Raw genomic sequence first — 24,238 nt, 5'->3', positions numbered from 1 at the left:
TACGATTACAGGAGACGTATCGTCGGTGGGCGTGCAGCACTATAGTGCCACTGTGGGTGGAAGAAGGCGGCGAGGAAGGCGGCGAAGAGGGCGGGCGGTCGCGGCGGGCGCCGGCCGAGCACGCGGCGCGCTGGCGCGCGCGGCACCTGGAGCGCGTGGGCCACCTGGACCGGCGGCGCGGCGGCGGCGTGGTAGGCCGCTGGGTGCGCGCCGCCGCCGCCGGGCCTGGCCGGCCGCTGGCTCGCCTTAAGCCCTGCCTGTCCGTCTGCCAGCTCGTTGAGCAACACTGCCCCTACTTCCTGCCCGCAGACCGCGCGCCAGCGTATCCCACACAGTACGCCGGCGAACCTACCTTTCTATGCCTAGGTTCGTAATGTTATTGGATACTTTCTACAACCTTGCTCTGTATGCAATTATGCATTATTAATATAATTCAATTAAAATTCGAGTTCCTTGGATTGGAATTGGATACCTAGTGTATCACGGTTATTTTGGTTTTGCGTTTTCGTAAATACGTTTAATCGTCTTAATCGAACTGCAATATTTCATTTCAGATTTGATCTAAGGAGCAGATCAGAATCCAAATATGTGATATTCTTTTTACATCTCATTTTCGTCCATACGAGTATAATGATGTGAGCACGATACACAATATTTATTTATTTAATTATTTTTTTTGCACAAAACACAATAATAATGTACGAATGGTGAACTTAATACCTATTCGTTATTCGTTATTCGTATTCGCGGGCTGGGTTTCCGCAACTCGACGTCGCAATTCGCGCCTATTTTGCGTGATGGTGGGTTGACGGCACTACTCCTGCCAACCCAACTCTACCAGGAAGCCTAGCAGACCCTTGATGTTGCCGACGACTTCTGGGAGAGACCCCGGGGAACCGAGGTATTGTGCCCGGTATTCTGCCACCCCTGGGCATTCAAGAATGACGTGGGCGGCTGTCTCCTCCTCCTCCATGCACGCTCTGCAGAGGGGGCTATCTGTAACACGTAGGGTTAACTTAATACCTAATGGCAATATCTAACAGTAACCACCACCACCACAACCACAGGCCAAACAGATATGTAAAAATGGTGTAATGAGAAAAAATATATATTAGAAATACCGTAAACAACTGAAATACTTGATAAACTATATATACAAGAATAGTTAATATACTACATGTTTCATAAATACCTACTCAATAATATATAATATATAATGAATATAATGATGGACGCTACATGAACTTTCAATTCATAATATCAAATAAATTACAATTTACATACCTAAGTCGGTTTGACGCTCTAATGCATGACGATTATAATGGCTAACATTCTCATCTATCTATTGTATTGTCCCGGCTTCTGACTTTTTTTTTGCGTCAGGGTTATCGTGGCTTTTGGAATGAATACTTACATAAAGTAATGCCGCGTGTACACTTGACTGTTGTGACGCCACGCTTCCCGGCCTCAGCTCTATGACGGGAATCGAAATCGTATCTGATGCGTCACAACAGACGCCTTCACATCATAATGCGAGATATTAGTGTAAACGGTTTTAAATGCATGAAACCGATACCCTTCTGTCATCACCATACTACAAATGAGTATGAATTCGGATTTCAATACTGAATCTGCTGACGCTATACGGCTATAGTGATCAGCCCGCGTAGCCAACGTGCCAATTGTTAACACTCCGTAGCGAACGAAACGCAACTCTCACTGTCGCACTAATATGGAAGAGTGATAGACAGAGACAACTGCGATACGCTCAGTCTCAGTACAAAAAGCACTGAGGTTGACTAATGTAGGATGACAAATTTGAACGTTTCCGAGAAAATACGATGGCAAAATATTGTTCACTATATCCATATTACATCTGTATATCCGCATTATGTCGCATTTAATTGCTCTAAGAAATGGTAGTCTATACCATACATTGTTCTTCGTGTACATTTGTTTAGAGAATAATGTTTTCGGAGAAATCATCGATTTTGTGTTCTTGATCCGTTACTTCATACAGAATAGCCAAGCTCCACCCCGAGCCGATTAGTATTAGGTTACGTACCTAGTTCATTTCCCGTGTACGTCAAATAGGTAATACATTACGCGTTTTATGTCTAACAACTTATTCTTGTTATCCAGTTTAAGTTGAAATATTTTCGAACAGCGATTGGATCCCCTGCGCAACTCACAATAATTACAATATTGATATTTGATGCTATAAATGGCATAGGTCTATACAGGGTGTCATCGTAAAATGTTTTTAGGCGATTATTCCGTACATATAAAAGATACCAAAAATTATTCAATGTGTAAAATACAATAACATTTATGTAAATAAAATTGTAAATAGCGTAAATATGGTTTAATCAATAAAGAGGACCTGTCAATGTATGTACACAACAAGGATGACATTTCGAGCAACTAACAATAAAAAATAATTAAGTACGTCCTAATAAATAAATAAATATTTGGGGACAATCTTACATAGATCGATATAGCTCCAAACTAAGCTAAGCTTGTACTATGTGTACTATGCGACGATATACATAAGTATATACAAACATACATACTTATATAGGTACATAGAAGACATCCATGACTCAGGAACAAATATCTGTGTTCATTACACAAGTGGGTTTGAACCTCGGACCATCGGCTTCATAGGCAGGGTCACTACCGACTAGGTCACCGGTCGGTTAACAATTGTACTTTTTTATTTTATAAAAAAATTGTTTTGTTACTTTACTACTGATTAATCATGTTACAATTTATCATATCTTACTGAGGTACTGTAGATAAATCGTCATAATAAATGTATGGGGCATTTAAACTTAATATTTTGTATATATCTAGTTTTGTTTAAAAAGTTATTGATGGAGTTTTTCCCATTGGGTAGGTAACGCATTTTCAACATCTGTTTAAAGAGTTTTGATATCTGTTAATACTCGTATTTATGGAATAATCAAAAGAAAAGATATGCACTGCCTTTTGTCCTCTATCTTTATCGTCTTGGTGGAGGCACGGCCGTGCCCTATGTAGATATATAGTTATAAAACTTAAGGCCTGATTCGTAACGGATTTGAAAAATTGAAAATTCTGTATCTGTCAGCTTAGTGGTATAATTGACAAAGTAGATTTTATATTTAATAAAACAGTATATAATTATCATCTCGTGACTATTATTCAAATTCTACTTTTTCTCCCACTCCTGTCGCAATTTTTGTCGAATGGCCTCCATCAGCCTTGCGACAGTGACAGCCACTTTCCTGCTCGCTGCGTTCCACTTTCTCAGGAAGTCTGTGTGCTGATTGCTGGCAGTCTTACCTGTCTTACGTAAAATTCTTTTGACCAGAGCCCAATACCTTTTGATAGGGCGGCACTGTGGAATATTTGGCGGATTCAGTGCTTTAGGTACAATCTGGACATTGAGAAAGTTTAGGGTATCCGTTGCATAGTGGGCTGTAGCTAGATCTGGCCAAAATAAAGCCGAGGAATCGTATTTTCGAATGAATGGTATTAACCGTTTCTTCAAACATTCATTGATGTAAATATCTTTATTGATTGTGCCAGTTGTAACATAAGCATTGCTGCCATCGCCGCATGGGCAAATTGCCTGCCAAACCAGATACTTAGAACCAAACTTCCCCATTCTCACGGTAGTTTCCGAATCTGGAAGAATTTCTCCATCAGCTATAACATAAAACTGATTGCCAGGAAGTGTTGAAAAGTCCGCCTTCACATAGGTTTCGTCATCCAAAATCAAGTGAAAATTGTCTGTACCCAGAAAATCGTACAGCTTTCGAGACCTGGTTTTGATTGTGAGTTTTTGCTTTTCTGATGTTTTCAGCACTATTCGCTTCTTTTTTGACTTCATAGCAGCCCGTTCCTTGGCACGTCTTACCATTGACTGACTTGTTGAGTTTTTTTTAGCTATATCCCGTTCGGACATACTTCGGTTGTTGCAAATCGTCTTAATGATTTTCCTGTCTTGCCTAGGATCACGAGCACCACGGTTCGAGGCTTCTGAGCGGTAGACAGGGTCTCAAAGTATCGGTTTAGAACAGTATCAACGATATTTCTTGGGATTTTTAATTGTTTTGCGATAAAGTGGTTCGGTCGCTGAGTATTTTCCATCCATTTAGCGACAATCTGTTCACGGCGTTCACGTTGATTCATCTTTTTTGGGTTTTTTCAGCTCTTACGCAATGAAAAAGGAAGCCTACATAATTTGGTGACATTAGCAATGTCAATATTAAAAACAAAAGAAGGATATCTGTCTTTAGAGCTATGTGCCAGCATTTTGGATTTTTCAAATCCGTTACGAATCAGGCCTTAGTTAAAGTCCCTCTTGCATGTGTGAGTGTGCGAATAGACATTCCATTTGTGCAAACTCATTATTTGCTTATCTTATGAAGTTTGGACAAAATTCAATATCGTTTTATATAAAAACAACATGGTTATTTGTTATAAATTTTCATATTATATTTAAATAATGTATTATAAACAACGTTAAATGCATAAAAAAGTTTAGATTTAATTGGATAAATTTGTTTCTAATTGGAAATTATATGTTACACCAATGAGATATTTTAAACAGCAGTTGTGGCACTTCAAGCCCATCGCTCTCTATAATACAAATGTTGTCATTTTTTTAGTTCCAATTTTATGTTCCTTGGGAAAACTTTTTTAGGAAACTTCGTATGCTCGGCATATTTCACATTCTCGTCCGTTAGACCATGGGTGTTCTCAAAATAATAGTTACTTTGCCACGAATTACCATTTTAAGTGACATATGAATCGTCATCCATGAATCCCATCAACACATTCGGTTTTGGGAATATCTATTTACTTACTATGTTAACTGATTTCATTTTTTTTATTTGAAAAGTGTTTAGCGTAATCGCATATATGTAAATTGCAAGAAACACACACAAAGGTGGGTATTGCAAAACAAAATTCGAAAATGCCACACCAGCTGGTAAAGGCTCTCTTAATTAGTTAAAATCTGATTAAAAAGTTGCATTTTTATTCTACGTGTATGGCAAAGTAATCAAATGCAAATGTTAAATCGTTTCCTTATGTTGGCTGGTAGAATTGACTTTTAAATGATAAATATTTAATAACATTCATTTTGAATTGATTTGGTTTGATTTTGTTTTGATATTTTACAGTCAGTATTTTCCTTGCGCTGGTATGGTGAAATTTTTTGGATTTCACTCGGTTTCGAAATTTATTTAACCCTCGTATGAAACCCACACAGCGCTTAAGATTCCACTTTTCGACCACTCGCTACGCTCGTGGTTCAATTTTGGATTCTCTCGCTTGCTCCTGTATCAATATTAACGAAAGGTTAACCAACAACTTTGCCCCCTTGTAAAACAAATAACTTTTGTTATGGTAAAAGCCGAATCGATGCCCCAGTTGGATAGTTGCCCCACTTTCAAAAAATTAACTCCCAATATCGGAATAAAAAAATAAAAGTTTAAATAGAAAACACGAGCCCTACATTCCTAAGTATTCTAAAAACCGTTGCGCAGGATTAAATGTATTTACATTTTTTTGGCGATAATCTCCGCGGTGAGTGCGTAAAACTCACGATTTCGCGTGCTAGTACTTACGGTGACATAACTTTAGAAAGGGAAATTAAAATATTTTATATATTATTTTTTTGGGGTATAGGTGCTTCTCACATCAAGATATAATATGTTAGTTTCTTTTTAAATAATGTATATGCTGTTTTCCAATTCTAACAAGTTTTCTATAAGATTCGTATTAGTATGAGTTTATGAGATAGGTTTAGTGTTGTCAATTTGAGCTTCGAGGCGTAAACTACAAGACTCGAGTCGCGACTGCTGAGTCTAGAAGTCTTGAACCATAAAGCCTCGACCGTATAAGTCTCAACTTAATAAGTTCGCGTTGCTACTTACGATCACAGAAACCACGAGTCTTTAGGCCTCAAGCTTTAAAGCCTCCTAAGCTTTGAAGGTTTAAATCTATAAGGTTTGGAGCATTTAAGTCTTAAAAGCTTCTAACAAATTAGACCAATCTAGGCCATATTTGATAGTTATACAGCATGTCCGTGAGGAACCCAAGTGATTTTAACGGCGTCATCCTGAGGTCATTAGAATAAAAACATATTATGTTAATTTTTGTGAAATAGGGGAAAAAAGAAAAAATATATTGGGACTTTATCGCATTTTTGTTTGTGAAATATCAATTAGAGTGGATAAACAATACCTTTAAACGTAAAGTTAAAGATTTACTTTTACTGCAGATCAGTTTTATGAGTGACATCAGTCTTTTTGCGATCTTTTAATCACTACACCGAGACATAACTACAAATCGACAACGTAGTTAGGTTCATAATATTCTTAAAAACATAACAATAATACTTTCTGCCTTTTTATTACTACGTCGGTGGCAAACAAGCATACGGCCCGCCTGATGGTAAGTAGACTCCGTAGCCTATTTACGCCTGCAACTCCCTTAAAAACTTTCTCTTAAGATGTCGTAAAAAGCTTGAGTCGTTAAGCTTCTGAACGGTTTTTGAGCTCAAACCTTCAACGCTTAAGTCTTCAAAGCTTAAACCTTCAAGGTTTGCGAGTCTTTAAGGTTTCAAAGTCTTGAAGCCTAGTCTTTTAACAACACTAGATAGGTTTTATAAACGTATACCTATTTGATATATAAAATACCAGAGTAATTTGTGTTTATAAAGATATATTTTGCAATATTAGTTGGTACATTTTAGTCTTTTTTATTCATAGTTAATTTAGACCTCATTAAGTTTTTAGGAATTACGTCAGAAATAAATATAGCGACATTTTAATTTTACTATTTAGTTTTTGTCAAAGAAATAAATAAAGAATTAATAGCAAAAATGGTTATGTATATAGTGATTATTATATTATCTCTTAAAGACTAGATTTTATTATTTTATTATTTATTTATTATTTATTAAGACTAGATTTTATTATTTATTTATTATTTATTATTTATTTATTTATATAATTTTAATTATTTTATGCTATAGGGCAACAATCCGTCTTGACACATTCATGACGGGGCATCTTTCCATACTTGTGAGGCACCTATCCTCAAAATCATCTTCGAGAAAAACGAAAATGGTGCATACACTGTAGTTATTAGAACAGAAGAGACAAGTCTCGGTGTAAGACAAAAGATTAGACTGGCTAATTTAGTTAAAATAATTCACGTAAGTTTAAAAGTTTCGAAGTTATGGAGCTTTATCTGAAAGTATGGCATTTATCCGGATTTTACCCTAACTAAAAAAAAATAAGATAGAGATGTGATTACATTTTGACCTGTAATATTAATTCATGTCAATGTTAATGGGGCTACTTATATTTTCCCACCACACACTATACCTACACACGCAAAAAAAAAACACATTGATTGATTCAACTCTACAATTTGTACATAGCCAATGAAGACGTATAGTGCGCGTTGCCGTAGGTATCTCATTTGGCTCGCAGTCAGCGGCATATGACCAGCCGCAGTAGTGAAGCTCTATTTTTAATACGTAAAAATACCAGTGGCGGCACGTTAGGAATATTCGTAAACAAGCCGGAGCTAACAAGGCTCTCTTTTCTTGCGTTAGGTCAATTTGTTTGAAAATTAGGCAAGTTGGGGAGAATCATTACTTGTGAGCGCTCTGCCACCGTTACCTCTCTCCAGTGAAGTAGGCGAACGTAAATTGAAGTAACACTGTAATATTTTCAGACCCCCGAATACCAGAAACGGGCGCACAGAAGAATAAGTCCAACTACGGATGGGACGAGTGCTGCTACTGGTACTGCGAGCAGCGGTTGTGCTACCGCTGCGAGTCGCGGCTGAGCGAGGCGGCGCGGCCCGAGGCCGAGCACTGTGCGCCGGTGGAGGAGCGCCTGTCGACCTGCTCCGTGCCCTACGCGGCACCTTCCGCCGCGCCGCCTCGCGCGCCGAGTCCGCCTCTGCTCGCCGTCGCGCTCCTGCTGCCGCTCGCCACGCACTTACGGACCCACTGGACAGCCTACAAGCATCTAGTGAATGTGCGCGATTCGAGGTTATAGTTTTACGTTCATGTGCGTCGCACCCCCGCGTCTCGCGATCGTATGTTTGCGATCAGAACTTCTACTAGTACTGTATTATGATAATAAATTACTGCGCGGTTACAAGTTCAATGATGGTCGCGCCTGGCGGGGCGGGGCCGTCGCCGCGCCTCGCGAGTGCGATGCTCGTACTTACTTTAAGTGAATAATTGTGTCCGAATGCTCGATACACTCAAAAGTCAAAAAATAGAAACACCAAAATGTACTCAACTTATGCATTTTATCTCGTAAGCCGAAGTTCCGGCCAGTATGTTAATATTTCAGGCACAAACGATATTTTGCTTGAAGTGAAGATGTTATATTTTAAATAGAGTTTTACAGCAACATCGTTAATAGGCACTTAATACTTTTTAGTTATTTTTGCTAAACTAGTTTACATAGAGACAGTATTTTTAAAAGTTGAAAAAAAAAAACGAAATTTATCTATGTCATTTGCGATTTACCGACAATGACTCAGTTGATTTACAACACCAACCTTATTTTATACATGTTTTAATTAATTATATTAGGAACAAATCTGCTACGTGATCGTAAGCAGATCCTCACCACTGGGTAACGCGGCTTCACCTACAATGTGATGATACTTCCGCTGGTTTCGCAATAACTACTGGCCGTAGTTGGCTCCGCGTTGTTCAGTATCTTTCATACTCATAAAAGGATTTATACTTTGCTATAGGTTGTAAGTAAGCACTAACACACGTATGACACTGTACGTAAAGAACTGAAGAAAGTTATTTTGCTCATTGGAACAATAGATAGTTGACAGATGAATTGGTATTTTTTTTGTGTCAGAATTTGTTTTGATAGATTCGCGAGCCTTCATTGAAGTAGGTAGTAACGAGTGGGACTCGGAGGCGCGCCGCCGCCGCGAGCGCTGCGCGCCGCCCCGGCTCTGCCGACGCCTAAGTGCTGGTCTATGAAAAAATATTGATTAAACTAATCTAGGGATAATTAAAAGTAGTTGTTGTTTTGTAAGAAGTAAAATACGACTAATAATACATATAATGCAAGTTGTATGTAATAATATCCGTCTTATGAACTATCATTCAAATATTGCCAGATGTATCATGGTTGATAATGATTTTTATAATGAATTGATTTTTAATATATATTATTGTATATGTATATTATGTCAAAGATATGATATGATGTAAAACAAATTTCATCAGGGATATAATCGTTCGCATATGAATATCTGATTACAATGTTTGTTACTTTTTCTTATTTTTGAAAAATATTAAAAATATAGAGGTGTCGTTGAACATAATGTGATCGATAACAAAATATAAATAATGGTTACGAAGACTTTATTGAATGGATATTTGTTGAAAATATTGTCCTCAGGCGGGGATGTAGTTGTTGTATTCAAATGATAAATGATAATAATATTAAGTAAGTTATTTTTTACGTTTTTTATCGTGTACATATGTCAAAAAAGTTCGTTGTTCCCAATTCCGTACTTAATCAAAGTCACTACAAAGGTGCTAAAGGTCTATTAATGCTTCTTAGGTGTTTAATTTTACCAACTCCAGGCTTGCGCGGCGCGCCTACGCCGACGCCGCCGTCGGGCGCACGGTCGGTCCGCTGCACCGCTTCACTTAACTCAGCCGTTGTTCAAGCGGTCGCCGTTCACTAACGTCTCACAACCGCGCCATTTCTTTGCTGTCACTTATATACTTACATACTTGTTATATTTCCAAGATTGATTGTGTAGTTAGATAGTGTCCGATTTGAAAGAATGTCCAGTAGTATTTTTATGATTGTGTGTTAAGCAATATCCACGCCGAAAGCGATTATTATATTTTTTTGCAGGTATATGGGCAATTATTAAGATATAAGTGTTTATTTATAACTACTTTTGGCAACTAAAAACTAACACCCTTCTTTTTAACATTACATTATTAAAAGTAACTTAACAATATCACTATAATTGCAACGAGTAAAGCACATGGTAAATCATAGTATTATCAGAAGTATATTACTCGTATGTAGGAATTATTAGGTTTCAATATCCCCCAAGTCAAAGCTGAATGTTCGCGGAAGTAGGTAGCAGATCCGCATAAAAATGATTCAAGCTCATGGATAAACGATTGATTATAATACGCTTATTCCTTTAAAATATTTTGAGTTTCAGATTGCTTAAATTACCTAAATGGATCTATGGTCATCATAAAGGTACACATTATGAATGTAATCAATCTGCAAGCAACGTGTCGTTTTTATCATTTTTTTTATTTTATATCCATAATCTACGAGTAGATCCGTCATCCACTATACAAGTTTCCCTTGTCTCAAAGGGATTCATTTTTTAATGAAAAACCTTTACATGTATGTACTAAATTATATCAAAGTGTCTAAAGTATAGTAATAATAAATGAATTACTAGGATGATAAATTATGAAACAATTCGAGCACTCGTTAAAACTTACACATTGACCGTAAATTCCTTCTTTGTGGATGTTTCTACTCTTAAACCTCGATATCTTCACTTATTCGCTATTCTGTATTCGAGTAGATCGAAAGACCAAACGAAAGGAAGGAAGTTCGGTTAGAATGTTGTTGGTGCATATTATATACAATTCATTTCCGCGATAGATAAAGTCGAACAACAGCGTAGAGGGAGTAAGCGTAAATTGACTTTTTTAATGTCACTGTCCCTGTCCACTAGCCAATATTCCTTATAAAATTTGGTTCTGTAGTAACACGAAGTTAGCAATAATTGGTAGTAAATATGTAGATATCCCAAGTTATCCATGAGTGGTTTGGCCTGGCTCCGGGGCGGGGGCGGAGGCAGCGCCTCGCGCGGCTTTCGGCGCGCTCTCGCCTCCTGCACGCAGAGTGCCCTTCTCCGTAGGTTTAGTCTAACGGGTATATTTCGATGTTCCGGTGAAACTTTGGTGAGAGTGTACGTTCTTTTTTTAATTAATGTACGTATGTTTTGATGTACATAATAAAGTGTAAATGTTTAACGCACAAATAATATGAACAAAGAAGCTGATTATGTAAAACATTGTATGAAACCTTACGTATTTAGCTGTAAACTATGTCCGGAGAGTTAATTCATTAGGAATACGATTGGCATAATTTCCATGCTCCGTCAGTTAGGAATATTCAAACGAATCACGTTAGTCTGTACATTAAATGTAAATAATCAGTTTATCTTCTGGTTCAGTTCGCATTGTCGCCGTTGAAGAATGCCTCGCTTTGGCTCGGCATTGCGGCGTGGAGTGACTTCCACCTTACCTTGTCTCACCGCCGGCGAGCAGCAATCAGCTAGCGTTTCAGAAATTCTAGAAATCAAGTTTGTAGTTATGATAGGTAGATATTCGATTAACGCAAGCGAGTTTAACAGGCCATTACACAACGGAGGGCGATAACTCAACGGAGGGTGACTCAAACTTTATAATCTTGTTATAAAACGGTTCTCTACCAGCTGTTAACATTAAAATTTCTTCAACCAGAAATGACAAATCATATCCATGTAAGTATAACCGTTTCATAATAAGATTATAAAGTTAAAATTGGCACAGGGTCATTATTTCACTCACTTCACTTTTGTCTAATTTCATTCGTTACATAATAAAAATGTAAGAAAGAATTCGTTGGGAATTTGTACAAATGCCTGATACTGTGTGCTGTGTGTTAAATCTGTAGGAAATTAGTATATTTTGTCACGGTAATGAGTTGGAAGACACTTAATCTTCTTATTTTTGCACTCGTTCGTACTACTTACCAATGTAAATTAAAAAGGGTCAATAACACTACATACATAATTAGCTACATGCATGGATTTTTTGGAAAATGTCAATCGATATATTTCCCGTTAGGTATAAATGTTTCTAATAAACCTGCTATCTGTTGTGGCCCAGAAACTTCTAAATTGCGAAAATACTTAAATGTGGCAAATGTGTATGCACCTCTAATAGAACCCCCCATACAAAAAGTGCACGTGCTGTGACGTATGTCAAGCCACACGACTACCACCAAATGTACGGAAAGCACCATGGAATGTTTTAGCGTTATTTAATATTTTACGCCGTAAAAATGCGCTTAAATACCGTTATAATATAAGAAAGATAACATAAAAAAGTGTTTAATATACAATAAACATAATATGTTAAAATGTTACTTTTTTTAATCTTTTGAACAGGGCTCGGAACCGGTTTATTTTTAAATCCCAAAATAGCCCAATATTTTTAATTATTTTATACTCTTTACGTAGGACTGGATCATTTTTTAGGCAACAACTTCGCATTATTAGATAGTCCCATTAATAATGAAATAATAAACCAAAGAACGAAAAAGAACGTAATAATACCGGTATTTTTTGTATGAAGAATAAACCGGTTCAGAGCCTTGCTTTTGAACACTCATAAACACAAACATCACTCAGACGGCAAGCTCCTGGGCGCTAACGAGCTAATGTAAACCTTACTTGAAAATGTGAAGGTTACTTTGACAGCGTATGTCATGACACCTAGTCCTTGGCACTGTGGGCACGACTAGTAACGACGCCTTTAGGGGTTCTTGGCGTTCAAAGGGTTAAACTTGTAGACACATTTACAATAATGTTACAAAAAGTTGCAGACTTCACATGTTTGCATTAACTTTTTTTTTTTTTTATTCTACGTCGGTGGCAAACAAGCATACGGCCTGCCTGATGGTAAGCAGTATCCGTAGCCTATGTACGCCTGCAACTCCAGAGGAGTTACATGCGCGTTGCCGACCCTAACCCCCTCCCACCCTCGTTGAGCTCTGGCAGCCTTACTCACCGGCAGGAACACAACACTATGAGTAGGGTCTGGTGTTATTTGGCTGCGATTTTCTGTAAGGTGGAGGTACTTCCCCAGTTGGGCTCTGCTCTAGATCTGGAATGACATCCGCTGTACTGTGCCCTACCACACAGAGCGAGATGACATTCACAATGCCCATACCTCTCTTGTGGACGTAGTTTAAGGACATACCCGGGTCCAAAGTACCCGGGTGCATTAACTTCGTGTTTATTGAACAAAGATTTTAAAATATTGTTCATGCATGTAGCCCATTATATCGGCGATCGCTTCCTCACTGGCGGTGAGCGCACAGATGCTGCGCGCTCTGTGGGCGCATGTGTGGACAGCTAAGCGGGGTCACTTATTAGTACGTATGTATAAGTACCATATCTATGGTATTAGTCTATACAAATAGCCAACTGTCACAATTACGCACAAAACAAGCAGTTATTAATGCTTTCGGGGTCGTTGACGAATAATCGGCGTTTCAATGTAGTTGATAAATACATAGATTATCGTCCTGCTCCTTAGAGTAAAGTAAGGAAAACACCAATAGGTAGACGCGAAATCTATATTCAAAGTATTCAATGTTAGTATCATACTCAATGCGTTCCAACTTTTTGAGTATTGTAATAGAACTGGCAAAATTAACCTGACATTTGTATTTCATCAACAAACGGAGCTCTGTGATTATGATTATGTGTTTGACCAAGACGATAGATCTTATACTTTACGGGTTATGGATTCAAAACCGCAACGGTGTAGATTTTAGTTCCATGGTATGACCAGAGTGCCTAATGTACCACTCCAAAAACTTTATGTCAAAGAGCGAAATGAAGTAGGTACATGTAATATCTTTGAGAGAGACTCAGACGTATATCATAAGCAATACTAATTGAAATGTCATCACGTTTTTTAAACTATTAATATAAAATATAATATTAAACTTAAGCGATTACCAACTTATTGGAGTTGTAATCCATGGACTTATTTTCCTCTAATCAGGTAAATTGGTTACGTTGAGAGAAAAATAAATAATAAGGATTTTTTGATCTGCATACAAATAGTGTGCCTTAGCTTTAGTGTATGGTACCACTTAAAGAGTAAATAAAATTGCAACGCCATCAATTAAGCTCTCTCGGAGTGTTAGAATGGTTAGCGTTGTACTTTATTTTAACTTCTTAAGTAATTTCCTCTCGTTCGACTCAAAGGACACTATGAAGCTCCATGGACGCCGGCTTCGATTTGGTGGGTGACTTGAAGAGAGCAGGCCTCTCCGACACCCGAGAAAAAATATGTTTTCATCATAGAGCATTTATCAAACAATAGTAACTTATTTTGAATTATTTAATATTTTGCATTGAATAATTTAATGTATGTTAGAACATTTGTGGATTTCATTGTACTGACCCTATACCATGGGATCCTGCATGTTCATAAACCGCCACACCTTTATCTACAGACACATAGGCCAAAATCCCAGAGCCGCCAGACCTTACTTATTTTCTCATGAATAAAATGTATGGGATAATGTAGTATTAGTATGTGCTGTTAATGTCTGCATACTTGATGTATTGGCCCTGCGGCCCTTTGTCCGGTACAAGGTGCTAAAGATAGGTAAAAATAATACTAACTTTTCTTATATTCTCATGGCTGATTTCAATGTATGTTTTAGAAAATATTGTTAACCATTGATAATCAACATTGCCAGACCATTTCCACCGGCGGTAACTTTATGAGACGCTGTAAAGCTGCCAAAAACATGTAACTTTACTTATATTCTCGTCCCTTGGTCGAATTTTTCAAAATCACTTCTTATGTCTCGTATACATTATAAACGTAGCCCGATGTGCAAAATTCAACTTTATAGCTTTTGTATTTTCGGCTAACTATCTCATAATCACCATTGTACTCATATTCATAGCGAAACTTTATGTGGGTCTGGTCCTTCCAATTGGTCTGCCTGCTTACTAAACTTTTTGTAATCATTCCCTGAGTATCATATATAAAAATCAAGTGTGAGACTAAGTATAAGTATTTTTTGATAGCTTTAAATCGTCTGGTAAACGTTACCACCGACGGAAATTGTCTGGCAGGATTGATTATCAATTTTTAACGATATTTTCTAAATCCTGAATTAAAATCAGCCATGAGAATTTAAGAAAAGTTAATATTTTTTTCTTCCGGACAAATGGCCGTCGGGCCAATGTAGAAAGTATGCAGACATTAAAAGTACTTTCTAATACTACATTATCCCATACATTTTATTCATGTGAAAATAAGTAAGGTCTAGCGGCTCTGGGATCTTGCTCTAACAGATAGTCATCTGTCTTGACAAAATATACACAATTACGAGTACTCTATCAACCAATGTAGTAACAATGGAATCGTCAGCTATGACGGCTATGAGGGCTTCATGGCGCAACTTTTACCAACATGTTACCAATGGTAATTTATTTTACCAGTTTCATACCTATTATCTTTATTACAAATACCGAGATTTTTTAATGTTATGGAAATTAAAGTGTTTTACTCGTATATGTATAAGTTTATGGTTAACAATATATATATATATATACATCTATATTTAACAGTACCTACTTCATTAATGCCGTAACACCAAGAGAGAAATCAAACAAGTTAGTAATTAATAAAATGTATCAGGTATCGCAGTAAGTAAGAAATAGGTAATGATTGAGAATTCTGACATTTTTGTCGCAGTGAAATGGAGATTGGTTAGGTCATTTTCCCAAAATCATTATTTCCTTGTAGCGTAATTTCCAGTCGCATTTTTTCCTATTCTTAATTTACACCAGACGTATTTATTCCTAACATGATTTTCCCATTAGACAATTTAACTATTCTTAATTTACACTAGACGTATTTTTTTCTTGCTAAATTGTCGGTGTTGGGAGTGTTGGGATTGGGACGGTGAAAATTTAACGGTAGGTTAGGTTCGTTAGGTATCTTCAAACGGCCGAAGGCCAAACGGCTCACAATAGAAGCCCCGCGCAAGCGGGGCTCCGTCGATATTGCTAACTGTACGCAATTTGGATGATTGTGGATAAATTGTCTAATGGGAAAATCTACGCATGGAAAAATCATGCAAGGAATAAATACGTCTAGTGTAAATTAAGAATAGTTAAATTGTCTAATGGGAAAATATGCGAATGGAAAAATCATGTTAGGAATAAATACGTCTGATGTAAATTAAGAATAGGAAAAAATGCGACTGGAAATTACGCTACAAGGAAATAATGATTTTGGGAAAATGACCTAACCAGTCGAAATGGAACCGTTATGTGTAGGTATAAGAGACTCAATAAATATCACGCTAGGAATTTCGTGTGCTAATGCAAAGTTTTGACCAAATCTAAGCGAGAGCATTATGATGTAGAACCTGGATTTGGAATTTGTTAATACCTCATTAAGAGTATCTTTACTTTGGTCCGCAAGGTATGAAGTTGGAGCACTGAATTATAATCTGTATTAACGCCTTTCAAAACAAAAAAAATATATATATATAAGATGATTTCGAAATCTTTCGTAGAGTTTTTGGCCCATCTTATCCAACATTTATAAAGGTTTTTTTTGTGTCGTTAAACATCTTTTTATATGTTGTAGTCGAAGGTGCAGCAGATAAAAATATGGCGTTCTGTGAACAAAATATTTTTTTAGGCAGGATTGGTCCTTAGAATGGAGCCACCCAGTGATATTATATACCTAGATAGCTTATACTCATACATAAGGAACACAAAAAACACGTTCATATTTATTTGTATACCTACAAATAAATCTGTTATTTTTGATTCATGTTCGCATTCCATTCATCTTTGTCATACTCGTTGTTAAACATGAGCTTGGTTGCCTTGGTTCTCTTTTGTTGATCGGGAGCTCGATAGTACGTGCACATCTCTTGCTTGCCCAGATGCAAAATTATACAGGCAACTTGTATAATTTTGGAACGCCTATAATCTATCTTGATAATAAATCATTGGAGCCACCAAGATTTTAGATATATATTTTTTAGTGGGGAAGCTCTCAATTTTATTTTGATATGTCATTTAAGCTGCTAGGCCAAGTTTGGTATCGTTTTCGTATACCTATACGAGTACATCGAGGATGCTGAATTCATATTGACACCGTTCCTAAGTAAAAACATCTATATATATCTATATTTTAGATGTTTTTACTTCGGAATGGTGTCATTAAAAAGTGCTAAATAAACACAAGTGCTGCCATATACACGCGTCAGCTCCAAGAGCTGCTAGTGTATCAAATAAATAATAATAATAATAATAATAATAATACCGCAGGGCAGCTTGTGGCGAGCTGTTGGGGAGTAACGACCCCACGGACCCGAGTACTCCCGAGAGTCGGTCAGGGTCTCCGTCTCCGGCGTGTCTTCGTCGGTCGGAGTGGACCCCAAGGGGACCCGCAGGACTCTCAGCTTTGGCTTGCCTTCATTGGCCGTCCAGAGAGGAGTCGTTAGAGCTAAATGCTTCAGGGGTGGAAGTGAAAACTTGCATAAGACGCGAGTTGGCACAGTGGCTGTTATCAGCCACTGGGTAGAAAGCGGCGTACACCTCTCGACACCCCTGAGCCGCTCACACCGGTGTTGCTCCTGGTCGTCTTCAGGACGGCATTTTCAGGGGCCCATCTAGTGGGCGGCGAGTCACCGCCTGCCTCGATAACTAGTGAAAACATTGTTATGGCAGGTGTCCGGACGTCTTTGCAATAACCCAGTCTCATTGTCCTCCCAAACTTCAATCCATAGACCGTTATACTGTTCACTTTACTACAATAGTCCCAATGCCTGTTGCGACCGGTTCATTGGTGTCTATTGTTGCGCCCGTGAACGGGTTCCAGCAGGCGTTCTACATGACATTAAAGCTCTCCAAGAGGCCTCTACGTGTTGGATCTATATCCCCATGCAAGCCTATCAAAAGACCGGGATTTATAGGCCCGTGAAATCCAAGGAGATACAATAATAATAATAAAACTTTTCTTTTTAATTCCTCTTCACGCTGAAATCGTTGAACCAATGTAATTATAATTTCTTATAGAGATAGTTTGGATCCCGGAGACGAACATGGGATAGTTTAAATCCAAAAATCACCCCTTAAGGGTGTGAAAAGGGAAGTAGAAACTTGTATGAGGAATCAATAACCGCTGAACCGAGTTTTATGAAATTTGGTATAATCCCGGGAAAGAACATAGGTTAGTTTTTATCCCAAAAAAAATCCCTTTACAGTACATATGGGGCTACTTTATAGCACTAGTGCGAGAAGTAGCATATTATGTTACTGTGTCGAACATTTAAAGGGCCATATGTACTGTAAAACGTTGTACGATACATGTGCGAATAGGTAATTCGCAACTCGTGTCGATTTAAAACACTCCCTTCGGTCGTGTTTTAATTTATCGCCACTCGTTTCGAATTTCCTATTTTTCGCACTTGTATCGTAATGTACTATTAAAGTAAAAAAAGAGATGTATTAGGTTTGGTTGGGAAATCAATAACCGCTTAACTGATTTAGACGTAATCTACGTCTACATCTTTGATATAGTTGAAAATGATACCAAACGTGACTTCTAAGTTAAGTTTGGTATGTAAATTTAAACAATTAATAACCTCAAACGCCGAAGCTGAAACGACACGATGACATCAAAATATGGGTGGCTCCACTTCTTAAAGACATCTCAGGAACAAAAACGCCATACTTGACCTTTTTATGGCTTGTGCACCTTCGACTATAGTGTATGCGTAATCATAAACCGAATCGCATTAATTATCTGTTGAATCAGAATGATCAAGGAAAACGAATTCATATGGAAAACATCCCACAACCACATCCCGCAACGCGATCTCTTAAATTTGAGCAAAACTTTAGACATAAGTATTATTTTGTTTGGATGTTGTAGGTATATTATAATAATTCAATGAAAACAAAGATCATTTGTTACGCTAAATGCAGGGGTCACTGGGCATGGATTATTGTTTGTCGCAGTCACTATAATAGAAATAAGAATTATAAAAATATGGGGATTCGATCGACAGCAAGCACGTGTTACATATATTCAGATTGATGCTGCTGCTGTAGATATCAGATATTTTAGAATTCAAAAATACGTGTGTAGAATTGTAACTGATTTAAAACCTATCTATTTAAGCCTGAATTAACCAACTTCTGAGGATTCATTTGTAGTTCCATAATAATGGTTTGTTTTATAATAATAGCAACGAATAAAGCGCAAAATTTTAGACACGCAGTATGAAAAGTATGTGACGTTTTATCGAATTCTAGATAGTTTGTTAGTTTCAAGTGACTGACTTCGAAATTCAAAATAATATAAAAATAAATATAAATGTTTACATCATTTGCGGTTGTTTGATATCTGAGTATGTCTCAATGAGAGTTTACCGAGCTCACCACGTCTGCCATGCCACTCGCTATGCTACGCAATTATACCCCCGTAAAACGCGTCTGTAAGCAAAATTACCTACAGACTTGAAATTGTACTTATATTTTATATTTACCTATATTCAGTTAACCTATTTATTACATGCTTTTATTTAACTTGCAATGTATCTGTTTGTACGAGTCAAATCTTGTAAGTTAAATTTGACCCACTTCACAATTTCCAATGAAGCTAAAAATTTGCATACATATGTAAGTTGGGTGACAATACAATATTATGGTGCCATCGTGCTGATCTGATGATGGAGACAGGAGGCGCCCATTGGAACAATTTAATAAAACATCGCAACCTAACTGTGTTTAAGATTGTTAGAATTGTCTCGATGAGTATTAGTTGCCAGTGGAAAGAAAGTACAGTCAGATGAAAACTGAAATTTTTATCATAACATTTATTCAATGTAACGTCTCAATAAATAAAGAAAGGCAGGAGTCAAGGAATTTATTTTGAAAAGAAAGAAAATTAATCGTTAATCACGAATATTATTAAATATGTTTACGAGCACTTTAACATATTTTAAAAATATTATTTACAAGCGTTATGTGGTGATTGCGAGTATATTTACAGAAAATATATGTACCTAAATACGAGCGTGACATGCTACTTAAGTGACATTTACTGAAGACTGGTGGTGTCGTGCATCGGTAAAGTCGACATTATATTATCTGCATCGATCATTCGAACAACTTGCATGGCGAATCGGTTCAAATGTAACTTCATCAACTAATCATTATTTTGAGGTTTGTAACTAGTAAACTAAATTACCTAAATATTGGATTGAAGTGAGTAAAACGCATTTATCTCTTTTTTAATCTTGTGTAAATTATATAGGTTCAGGAGCCTTAAGACGGTGATATAATAACCATTAAAATGATTTTAACTCGGAATTATGAGTAAAAATATCCAGTATCTCGTCACTTTGTTTTCAACGAATATAAAAATAAAATTTAACAATCACGACTATTTAATTGTTTATTGAATAACTGACTTCATTTCTTGCAAAAACCGTTATTTGCAAGTGGACAGTATTGCCAAATGACATGGATAATTAAAGTGATCAAGTTAGGTACCTATCCCATTAGGGAAGTGAGGAAAAATGGGTACGCCTTAAATATCGGAGCCATTGACATATATCTAAGGACAGGCCTTACGGGCAATAAGAATGGGGTCAGTACAGCGGTATCAGCGATGTTCGTGTGGGTGACACCGCTGTACTAAATAATTCCAGCCAATAGTGCAGTCTAACGCCACAACGCATGATTGGCTCAAATTCGTGAGTGACACCACTGAAGAATGGTGTTATTCTTAGTGCCCGTAAGGCCCGTCCTTAGATATATTTATGTCAAAGATCGAAGATCGGTCTTATTCCTCACTGAGTAGGTATATTGTGCAGCAAGCCACCAAAATCGTAACCTACAAGTTCGTGTATAAAGTACCTACCACCGGTATACAAACAAATTTATCTTTACGTAATACCTACCTAGTCGAATCTGTGAAACTGTATCGTACACTTTTAAGTGACTAGAATGAAGACACGAATAGACATCATTCTCGATTGGGTCCGAGAATATCCGCTGCCAAAATAAATATATATAATCCTGAAATAGTCGTTGACCATTTAAGTTAGACTTAAGTTAAAACATTTTGTATGTTTGTGTTTGGGTTCGAGTTGAAATAAATAAATAAAACCTAAACCATGATGTTAAATAACTAAGTAATAGGGAAACTTTCAAAACCTGTCTCACTTCGTATTTTTTAGTTTGCGAATATTAACGGCGCGAGCCATTGGCCTTTTTTTCTGGACGTGTAGGTATGATACTGTGTTTTTGAGTATTTTACAACGACTAAGTACTGATAATCGCTCGGACATGGGAATTATTGCATAGGTATGACGCCGAGCCTGCCGCACGGCTTGCGGATTTTCGGCCGCAGTGACTAGCGAACGGTTAATAGAACGTTATGGCCTTCCCAATATATAGAGAAATGAAGGTGGTTAGTACTTAAGATACAATTGTAATTAAAGTCTTATGATGATTCAAATACATAGTCGTGCGTTATTCGAATGTTGATACATATGATGACCGTTTTATGGTCCTAGTTACTGCATCCCGGGGTTCTCTTTGTACGTTTGTAAACGTTGCCGAACGTTAAGTGGTCAACCATTTTATGTATATTGGTGTTTATTTTCAAGTCACAAATGTGTAGACATTTATTTAAATCACGTGTTTGTTCATAAATTAGTGTTATTAATATAATATATGTAATTAGTGTTATTTAAATTTCAATGTGAATGTTTTGTGTTAATTTAATAGATTTATGTTGGTTTAGATACGAGTTTACCTAGGAACCGTTTATATTCAAATATTTTGTTACCGTTCAAGGTTTCATCTGTTTAAAGTAGTACTAGGGTCAAATTAAAAATATCATTTACAATTTTTTTATATAAAAATCACCAAGTCGATCCCTTTATTCTTAATGAGTTCTAGATCATATAAATATATATACAATTGCCAAAAATCAAAAGTACTTTTAACAAAAAAATGCAGTTTTTTATTTCAAAATTCATACCTACAGGTAATTATTTCATGAAAAAATAACGTACATATATCTGTCCAAAGGACCGCACTTCACAATAATTATAATCTCTATCTATATAATATCATTAAAGATGCCTAAATGATAGTGAGAGAGGTAGCGTAGAATAAAATGTTACTCGTAATTACTGCCGTAAGCACAGCGTTGCATGCGCGACCGCCGGCTCACACTGCCACAGCACGCGGGCTCCAATATATTGATATGATCTAGGATGTGTCGTAGGTGTTTCTCGAGTAGTGGTCGTGTACTAAGGCTTAAGTTACGCCGGCTAAGTGGTTTTACTCTAAGCGTGCGATGAGGAGGCGTGCGGTGGCGAGCGAAACGCGCGGATGCGCGGGATGTAGGGAGGGCGCGTGCGGCTTGACCCATAAAGGCGGGATTCCACCAGTGTGCAGCACAAGCATTTTTGTACTGAATATGCTTGTGCCGCACACTGGTGAAATCTCGCCTTAACGCCAGCCGCTGACACCGCGTGATGTGCTCCCCGCGCGTCGCACCCGCGCTGCCTGCGTAGCCTGTGCTCAGTGCCCAGTGCCTAGTGCCCCTAGCGCCGACTACCGAAGCCGACTGCCGTGACCACACTCGCTGTCGGCCCGCTGCCGCATGTAGGTAGACATCGTTCGACACTCGAAGTAAGATTAGTCACGTTTGATTGTAGACAGATTTTGGAATTAATATTATTTGCATTTTCCTAAGAGTTAGAACGATTGAGACAGTAGGTCGCACGACCGTGTTATGATGAATTGTGGAGATGTTTATTAAAGAATACGTTTATGAAAATGGAATAAAAACGAAAAATATTGTCATATAAACTTGTAATTACTAAAGTAAGAGGAATTTGTAGATATAAAAATTATTGGAGAACCAGAAAAACGTTAAATAAACCAATTAAAAACACAAAATGTGTCGTTTTATTTGTGATACTATTGTTATATAGTTTTCATATGAAGATACTATACATTTAAGTAAGTAACATTCCCAATTCAAAATTCCTATCTAACTCGCACTTTCGAGTAGCCCTTCTTGAGTTACATAACTCGGGGCCATATGTAACTCGTCAGTCTGTCAGGTTGTAACATGGCTACAATATACAAACACTAGAAAAATAAAGCCTGAGTAAATATTGGTGGCAACTAGGGAGCAACTCAAATTATTTTACGAATTTCTTTCACACTACTGAAATAGATATCATACACTAAAGGAAAAGCTTGAAAGTCCATCGTCGGTTCGATTCCGCCTCGACTACCGGTGGATGACATCTATAATTTATAATTTAAATATTGGCGAGTTCATCACGGCCGACCTGCTAAAAAGTGAAGCCAAAACTTTCCATCATTCTCGCTTTTACAATAACCCCCAATCGACTTGTTTTATTAACCAAAAATTAACCCCTTTCCTATTTATATAGATAGTTTTATTAGTAGGTATTGAATATTAAAAACATTTTGGGGGTAATCACTCGGAATTATTTCCCAACTTTATACCCTAATTTATAATTAAATTCCATCAAATCTACCAAGAAATGTCACTTTCACAATGACATCTGTCAACGTCAGTATGACAGACCAGATGTCACCAACCTTTTTGGAATAATAAAAAATATTATTACGAACATAATAAACCGTTTTTGTATGGAATACAGAAATTACGTCAAAATATGTGACCGAAACCCGGTTTCGGTCACTCCATTTTCTATTCCTTTAAGGACACGCTGCCAACTACATAAATTAAGGGTTTTTAGGGTTCCGTAGCCAAATGGCAAAAAACGGAACCCTTATAGATTCGTCATGTCCGTCTGTCTGTCCGATTCTGTCACAGCCACTTTTTTCCGAAACTATAAGAGCTATACTGTTCAAACTTAGTAAGTGGATGTATTATATGAACCGCATTAAGATGTTCACACAAAAATAGAAAAAAAAAACAATAAATTTTGGGGGTGCCCCATACTTAGAACTGAAACTCAAAAAATCCCATTTTCATCAAACCCATACGTGTGGGGTATCTATGGATAGGTCTTCAAAAATGATATTTAGGTTTCTAATATCATTTTTTTCTAAACTGAATAGTTTGCGAGAGAGACACTTCCAAAGTGAAAAAATGTGTGTCCCCCCCCCCCCTCCCTGTAACTTCTAAAATAACAGAAAAAAAAATCTAAAAAAAATATATGATATACATTACCATGCAAACTTCCACCGAAAATTGGTTTGAACGAGATCTAGTGAGTAGTTTTTTTTAAATACGTAATAAAATTTAAAAAAAAAATTTTTCATCAAACCCATA

At 37.1% G+C, this 24,238-nt stretch overlaps 1 protein-coding gene across 1 annotated transcript in view; it reads left to right on the top strand.

The window, feature by feature from the left end:
- LOC133522068 (uncharacterized) overlaps positions 1-22,860 on the top strand; it is a 117,558-nt gene extending 94,698 nt beyond the window's left edge. Inside the window, exons 2-3 of the mRNA XM_061857268.1 lie at positions 12-366; positions 7,744-22,860. Coding sequence (XP_061713252.1) covers positions 12-366; positions 7,744-8,072 — 684 coding nt within the window. The 3' untranslated portion in view covers positions 8,073-22,860. The remainder of the gene's footprint in view (positions 1-11; positions 367-7,743) is intronic.
- Positions 22,861-24,238: the final 1,378 nt, after the last annotated feature.

The sequence above is a fragment of the Cydia pomonella genome, chromosome 1 (genome assembly GCF_033807575.1).
Source record: "Cydia pomonella isolate Wapato2018A chromosome 1, ilCydPomo1, whole genome shotgun sequence".
Taxonomy (NCBI): Eukaryota; Metazoa; Arthropoda; class Insecta; order Lepidoptera; family Tortricidae; genus Cydia; species Cydia pomonella.
Note: the sequence above shows the minus strand (reverse complement) of the source record. Positions and strands in the feature narration are given on the sequence as shown.